This window comes from Cynoglossus semilaevis, chromosome 18 (genome assembly GCF_000523025.1).
Source record: "Cynoglossus semilaevis isolate Cse_v1.0 chromosome 18, Cse_v1.0, whole genome shotgun sequence".
NCBI lineage: Eukaryota > Metazoa > Chordata > Actinopteri > Pleuronectiformes > Cynoglossidae > Cynoglossus > Cynoglossus semilaevis.
This window is the reverse complement of record NC_024324.1, coordinates 11,663,950-11,671,831: the sequence shown is the minus strand read 5'-3', so window position 1 is coordinate 11,671,831 and position 7,882 is coordinate 11,663,950. Positions and strand designations below refer to the sequence as shown.

The following is a 7,882-nucleotide window of genomic DNA, read 5'->3' as shown; positions in this document are numbered from 1 at the left end:
ATGAAGAGTCATAGAGAGTCAGAGAGAGAGAGTCATTCCACCAACCAGAACCAGCAGCCATTCCAACAATATAGGGATAGTCAGAGAGAGGGAGAGAGAGAGTGGGAGAGAGTGAGAGAGGGGGAGAGAGAGAGAGATAGTCAGAGTGAGTGGGGAGATGGAGAAAGAGGGGGAGAGAAGGAGAGAGAGAGGGAGGGAGAGAGAGAGAGTCAGAGAGAGGGAGAGAGATAGTCAGATAGAGTGGGGAGCGAGAGAAAGAGGTGAGAGAGGGATAGTCAGAAAGAAGGAGAGAGAAAGGGAGAAAGACTGAGCGAGAGAGTGTGAGGGAAGACTAGAGAGAGGGGGAGAGAGTGTGTGTGATAGTGAGAGCGAAAGGGAGACTGAGAGAAGGGGTGAGAATTAGGGTGAGAAAGTGAAGGGCAGAGGCAGGGAGTGAGGGAAAGGGAGAGAAGGGGATGAGAGAGAAGCTAAGGGGAGAAAAAAAAGATGGAGAGAAAAGGGGTGAGAAGAAAGGGGAGATAGAGAGAGAAATAAAAGGTGAGATGGGGGCAGTGGAGAGAGAGAGAGAGAGAGAGGGGTGTAGCTCCTAATGCTGGCTCTGATAGAACACCCAGAGTGCATTGCAGTTTGCAGCGGAGCGGTCAGGGTGACCACGCTGACCTGTGTCAACCGTTGAACCCACCAACAACCGGCACATGAACAACAGAAGCTAACGACAGAGCGGTGACGAAACACCGCGGCCCGGGCTGATGAACCAGGGGTTTGTTGTTCACACGAATGGTTTCCGATGCGTTCAGTGGTCACTTCTGCGGCAGGAGCGAGCCAGCTGAGACGGCGTGGCAACAGACCCTAACTATCTACCTATGCATTCTGGCACTCCACGTACCAACGATATAACATCCTCTGAAGGTTGTTGCCATGGAGAATATGTGCTGACACAAATCAAAAAAATGGTCCGGGAACGGTTTAATAAACACAACAACAAATCAGACGAACTGACTTGTCATCTTAAAATTCCCCCAGAACTCACGTTTCATCAAGCGTCTTCGGCACGGCCCCGTCCGCTGAGGCCCCCCTCGTCTCACAACTTTTAAGGACCGTAATAATCTGCTGCTGACATATGGGTGTCACAAACTACAACCCACCTTTGTTCCACTCTTCTACGTCACATGGTTCCCATTAGGAATTATAATCCCATTTAGAGGGAAAAAAATAAATAAAGCATAACAACAAAAGTAGACTTGATGACATCCAATAGAAGAAGCCAGTATCATTTCACTACACTCATGATGTTGGCAATCATTACTGCCCTCCTGTGGACAGAGATGTCTACTGTTACCATGTGTAAATGTTGACTTTTTTTTTTTCATTGTTTGTCTGAATGCAAATAAATAAATAATAACACTGAGCCTGAAGGATCACTATGTAAATTGCTATGTTGATTTTACAGTACAGTGAATTAAGCTAATACCTTAACCCAGGCATGGGCAAACTAGGGCCCGGGGGCCGTATGCGGCCCGTTGAGCTTTTTAATCCGACCCGCCAATCTTTTGCAAATTATAACATTTATTTATATTATCATTATAATACTGCCTTGTCCCTGCAATACCCACGTTTCCCCAATAGGTGGCGCACTGAAAATGATAAAAGCATTTTCACATTTTAGCCTTTATGCATGACTTTAACATGTCATTTATCATCTGTCAATGTTGAATAAGAAACTCATTACGTCTTGAGCCACCTGGCTGCAGTAACGTGCATTGGTCAGAAGCGACCTTGCTAGCTCACAACCTTGCAGCGGACAATGACACAAAGTGGCACCATTTGTAACATTACCTTGATTTTAATGTAAAATCAATTAATTCGTCATCGTCACTCACAACACTAGACCGAGCACAACAACAACGTGAGATCCTACTAAAATAGTAAGGATTAATGGCTTCACGGGCGGCAAATTAGTTCAACGGTGCTGCTCCGACAAAATGGAAACAATTAGGACCGGAAAGTTCTCTCTTTCAGGGGAAGAGCCATTCTGCGACACCGACCGCCGACAGCTAATGTCTCGTAACACGACGACACATTAGTCAGACCTCACTTAGCGACGACGTCGCCGGTGAAACGACTTCCTCGGTTCTTAATGAGTTCAGTCAAAAATAGAGGTCTTTTAATTTAAAAAAAAAAAAGAAAGAAAAGAAAAAAGAAGGTTTTAAAATAAGATGACAAAATGTTTCAGCAGCAAACAGGAAACCTGTTAGAAATGATCCAGCAACACAAAGTGTGCAAAACAGCAATGTAACAAAATCACCGAGGGGTGATCAAGTACACCGAGGTGACGGCTATGAACACCTCATAACCCCCCCCCCCCCCTCCTCAGAACACTGACAGGTAAACAAGCAAGGCAAAGTAGGTCATAGGAAAAAAATACAACTCAATTAATTGAATTTCGAAAATAAAAAAAAATAAAAAAATTCCCCATTTAAATTTTAGCACTTGCCTGCTTTTTTGCTTTGTCTAAAGATCAAGAAAAAGTTATTTCTACTATGCGGAAAAATATTTAAGTTAAAAATCCCATTAAATAAAATGTAACACAGTTTGTTACGAAGCCTTAAAGCAGGGGTGTCAAACTCATTTTGGTTCATGGGCCGCATACAACCTGATTAGATTAGATTAGATGAAGTGGGCCGGTCATGGGCCGCATACAACCTGATTAGATGTTAAGTGGGCAGCACCAATAAAATCATAACATAATTAACTATAAATAACAGCAAGTTTTTGTTTCCATGCAAAGAAATACAACTATATTAGATTTTATTATTATTTATTCATATTTAATTAATTATTATTTTACCAAAATATCCGGAACATGAAGTACCAAAATATCCTGAACATGAAGTGTTTGAAGATTTTTAAAAATTATTTTAACTTATTTAATCAAGCGGGCCGGACTGAACAACCTAACGTGCCGGTTTCTGACCACGGGCCATATGTTTGACACCCCCGCCTTGGAACTATTTGAACCTAATTTCTTGCTCAATGATAATAAAGCACATAATAATGGAACTATTTGAACCTAATTTCTTGCTCGATGATAAGAAAGCACAAACTGTGCTTTATTGGTTTTAAAATCAACGCGGAATAAAACACGGAACCTGTCCGTAATTACCGATTCGCGTCATTCATGGGTGTATAAGCGATGACTATGATTCAGTTTTACGTCACACGTTCAAATCACGCGTTATCCGCGAGTCGTTTGAGAATCCGAAACTTGTGTATTCTTTGAAGGACTCGCGCTTCTTACGGAAGTTTGACTATGAATTCTTTGCGACTACTTTGAAGAGTATAAGGAACAAGTGCTTTTACTCTAAATTATTCATCAGACCGACACAGCGCAGCTGATTGGCTAGCCATTTACTGCACAAAGAGTAGTACGGTGCTTCATCGAAGAAGCACGCCGTCTACTATCGCTCACTTTGCGGAGCGCTACAGTATTAGGATGTAATACTAACGTTATTTATGGCCAGCAAAAGTTAAAAAAAAATGGCGCCTGGACACGACGTTAACATTGTAAACATAAGACGTGCATGACAAGCAGCAGAACAGTAACACGCTGACACATGCAGTGTGCTTCCGAACTATTTGCGTATTTCACAAAGGTTTCTGGTGCTAAAAAGGTACTGGCAATACGCAGTGAAACTGCAGCTATAGACTAACACTTCTGTGGTGCTGCTTGACAAAGCTCTGCCGTTTTTCTTTTTTCAACAGCCCAGTCTCTTGTTGAGCTGTCCCCCGCTGGTCCCTGAAGGTCACTACCTCCCTGCTGACCGGCCTGGCATTAGGCTTTTTCCTGTGACTCCACTCCTCACACAGCAGGCTCCCAGCATCACTCAGGTCACCCAGATGCTCCACTGAGTCATACTTCTCTAGATCGGAGGCTATGGTCTGCAGGCTGATGACTGACATGTGGTCGGAGCTGGTCTGCTCCGTCTCCGTCTGCTCCCCCTGGCCCCATCCGCTCTCCCTGTGCCTCTCGACCCAGAGCCGCGTTTTCTCGTCCACCCAGTCCGCTTCGATCTCCCTGACGGCCATGCAGTTGTGAACGTGAATCCCGGCAGCGCCTCTGACGTCAGCCTCAGCACCTACCGGGGAGCTCCGCCCACCGAAGGCTTCCGAATGACCCCCGCTGGCCCTGATCTGCCCGCGCCTTGCGTGGATCTGCTCGCTGATCTGCTCCAGGTTACGCAGGGCCACGGAGTAACGCGTTTTTACCTTAGCCACCTGTTCCTCCAGTTGTATCACTTTAGCTTTGTGTTCCTAAAAAACAGACGAAGGACAGCTCATTTGAACGAATCTGTTCAATCATCCAATGACTTTTTTTTTTACTAATACAAACCTCTAAGATGTGGTTGAATTGAGCCTTTAACTCAAAGTACGGTTTTGACTTCACGATGACCTTCTTCAGGGCTTTCTGGAGAGTCTGGACTCGAGCCTCCGCCTCTTGGCAGAGATGTGTGACGTACTGGTGTTCTCGCTCACTGTTGAGACGCTCCTCTTCAGCCTCGTTGACCTGATCAGTAACACAGAGCACAGCTGCTTAGGTTTTAAACACTGCGCATTAGAACTAAAGAGTTACATGAAGGATATACGGATAAAACGGCCACAAGGATTTGCACGTTTGTCTGGGTTTTCTCCAGTTACTCCAGTTTTCTGTAACCGTAGAACAGGGGTGTCAAACATATGGCCCGTGGGCCAAAAACGGCCCGCTAGAGTGGTTAATCTGGCCCGGTTGATGACTTCCGGCCCGCTAGAGTGGTTAATCTGGCCCAGTTGATGACTAAATATAAAATATAAATAAACACACAAACACTTCATATTGAGGATATTTTTTTGTATTAAATATGAATAGATAATTATAACTATCTAATTAACTGTATTAAATATGAATAGATAATTATAAATATCTAATTAACTTGTACTTCTTTGCATAAAAACAAAGGGGAAAAACATGGCCTTATTGTAAATTATAATTTATTACCGTGTGATTGTACTGATCCTGAACCAAAATGAGTTTGACAGCCATTCAAAATTCATCAAGTGGGCCGGATTGAACCCCCATGGCGGACCGATTTTTGGCCCGCATGCCGTTTGTTTGACACCCCTGCCTTAGAGGTTAGCTGATGCGTTTGTGGATGGCTAAAACAGCATCAGAAAATGTGAATTGTTTTCTTTATTTAATTGTACCCATAATTGTCATTTCAGGAACAACCCTCCAAACTAAAAAAAAAAAAACAACACCTTCTTCCTGTTGAATTTCCTGTTACAGAAAACAAACCAAACCAAAATTTGAGGGTAAGCCTGAGCACGTACCTTGGCAGTGGCGTGGTTCAGCATCTCCTGCCATGTGGAATCCATTGTGTTCCTGTCGGCCAGCAGACCCTGCTCAGCCACATAAACCATCTCTCTGGCAGCAGAGTGCATGGACACGGCCCTCTCATACCTGAGAGCAGCCTTCTGGGTCTCCTGCTGGGCCTGAGGAACAGAAAGCATCAGTAAATCTTTTCTTATGAAGTCAGTTTTTTTAAATCTTTCCTAACCGCAGAGGGAAAATGTGCACCAGAAAAGTTGATATTTATGATTTATTTACGATACATCTTTGACTGTAATACTTATAGGGTTATTTTATGTCATGAGTTTGTGTGCATCAAATGAGTCTTGACGGAGCAGTACTAGGTGAATAAATAAATAAATAAATATACTGTGCATTAGGGCACACATTTAAATACTAATTGTTAAATTATTAAAACAACAAGCCTTTGGGATCCAAAAGAGTTGTTTCCTTTTGGGGAGCTGTAAAGGAGCCGCTATCTGTTTGTGTGCCAATCCACTTGACCTCACTCTAAAATGGACACAGATTTTGACATTGGACATTAAAGACAAATGTTTGTTGAAAAACAGATAGAAAAATATATTTATAAATACTGAATAAGATTACGGCCCGGGGGCCACATACGGCCCGTTTGGCTTTTTAATTATATATTATTATTATTATATTTCCGCCTTTTCTCTGCAATAGCCACATTTCAACCATAGATGGCTCCTGACCCGGCCTGCCTGTCAAATTTTAGGACCAATTGTGGCCCGCGAATCAAAAACTTTGCCCAAAAGTAGGTGTTACACACTCTATACATATATATATAAATATTTCAGGGGTACAAATAAAACTAGTCAACAATTGTACTGTTACTGTGCGTTATGAATCAGTTAACTCTTGCAGTGATATTCAAATGGGGTGCAATGACGACGCTAAGGAGAGCGGCTGCTATTGGATGTCCCAGAACTAATTATTATTACATTGTTCAGGAGGTCTGTATCAGACAAGTAGCTCTTCGTATTACTACGTGCCCTTGAAGTAGCTGACCCTTGGTATACAGTATGTGTTTGTGGGAAAAATACCTCTTTTTTTACACACCTCTTTGGCAAGTCTACGAGCCTCATAGTAGGGTCTTGCTTTCTCGATGCACGCGCCAAGCTGAGAGCCTTGAGTGTTCAGTTTCCTTGCAGAATCAGTCAGAATCCTCCTGTAGCTGGACCTAGCATCCTAAAGATTCAAGAGCAAAAATTATTTTTTATAAAAACAGTTCAATCTAAGCAAGAGCAATCTAAGTACCATAAATTCATAACTCCAGTAATCACCTTTTCTTTTTTTCTTTCCAAACCTAAGCAACAAATTAAGAACAAATGAGCTTTGGAAATGTCTTGAAAAATTCCAATAAATTCCATAAATCTCGGTGAAAGTTTCCTGTAAGCCATTTTCTACCGCTGATTCTGATCTTGTACTATAAGTTGTATCGGGACTCTTCCAGCCTATAACAGACCAACCGAAGAAAAAAAAAAAGAGATCTGTGGATTGTCTTGTTAGTTTATCATACATGTCAGAATGGCATACGTCACCTTATTTCAATGTGTGAACATTTTTTTAAATAGATGAGCATTTACATGGCCATTAAACAAGTTTATAAAAAATGGGCTGTATTCAATCCATTGTTTTTCTTTAACAAAAGCATGTTATTAACATTTTATTTAGACATCAAATAACCTTTTTATATCCTCTTTAAAGCATGCTAGTGACTTAAATGTGTCGATTCTGTCTTATTATAACAGTTAATGAATATTTGGAAATATTATCTTATTATTAAAACAAAACAAAACAAAAAAAAAGGAGAAGCTTTCTCACGTCGAGCTGCAGCTCCAGTTTGTTGATCTCATCACTGGCCTGGTTGAGATGTTCCAGCTCCTCCTGGTAACGCACAGAAGAGGATTCATGTTCAAAGCACAGTACAAACAGAGTCCAGTGGAGTTACTCGTCAGCTAAAAGGTCACGTAACGTGATTTTCCTCCAATTAATTTTGACTTCGGAGATTTAGTTTTTTCATTTCCTAGATTAGAATGCAAATTCTCAGAACTACCTTTCAAAACGTCACATCATGTAATAACTTGTATACACATACTGTACCTATAAGTACTACTAATACTACAAAATACACTACATAATAAAAATATTGAGTTGAATTTCCAGAAATAAACATTTAAATGGCAGTTTTATACTGAGGTTTTTACAGCTAAACAATGTTGTTTGTTTAGTAATTTTCAGTAAAGATGACTGGGATTTGGAGGTTGTTTGTTTAGTAATTTTCAGTAAAGTTGACTGGGATTTGGAGTTTCTTTCCGTAAAAACAACGGGATTTTTTTACGTATACTGTAAGCTACACACTGTACCATACTAATATATGCTATACTATATTATAGTGTACTGCATTAGATACTGTATTATGCTAAATAAGGGACAGAAATGGAATTCCCCATTACTTCTGTAAACAATAACTTT

The 7,882-nt window shown here is 41.3% G+C and overlaps 1 protein-coding gene and 1 long non-coding RNA gene across 3 annotated transcripts in view; both read right to left on the bottom strand.

Moving 5' to 3' along the window:
• Window positions 1-1,827: 1,827 nt before the first annotated feature.
• On the bottom strand, window positions 1,828-2,865 carry LOC112488531 (uncharacterized). Its single transcript, XR_003052683.1, has 2 exons — window positions 2,704-2,865; window positions 1,828-2,653 (listed from the first exon to the last, which is right to left on the bottom strand). It is a non-coding gene; the product is annotated as an uncharacterized LOC112488531 (long non-coding RNA).
• Window positions 2,866-2,869: 4 nt separating this feature from the next.
• The window catches only part of sh3bp5lb (SH3-binding domain protein 5-like, b), a 6,600-nt gene continuing 1,587 nt past the window's right edge, over window positions 2,870-7,882 (bottom strand). The window contains exons 2-8 of one of the 2 annotated variants that reach the window (XM_017040881.2): window positions 7,232-7,294; window positions 6,691-6,861; window positions 6,467-6,595; window positions 5,365-5,526; window positions 4,391-4,564; window positions 3,071-4,311; window positions 2,870-3,018 (exon numbers count right to left, since the gene is read on the bottom strand). In XM_017040881.2, coding sequence (XP_016896370.1) covers window positions 3,700-4,311; window positions 4,391-4,564; window positions 5,365-5,526; window positions 6,467-6,595; window positions 6,691-6,807 — 1,194 coding nt within the window. In that variant the 5' untranslated portion in view covers window positions 6,808-6,861; window positions 7,232-7,294 and the 3' untranslated portion in view covers window positions 2,870-3,018; window positions 3,071-3,699. The remainder of the gene's footprint in view (window positions 3,019-3,070; window positions 4,312-4,390; window positions 4,565-5,364; window positions 5,527-6,466; window positions 6,596-6,690; window positions 6,862-7,231; window positions 7,295-7,882) is intronic. The other variant, XM_008331805.3, reaches the window with a different exon arrangement.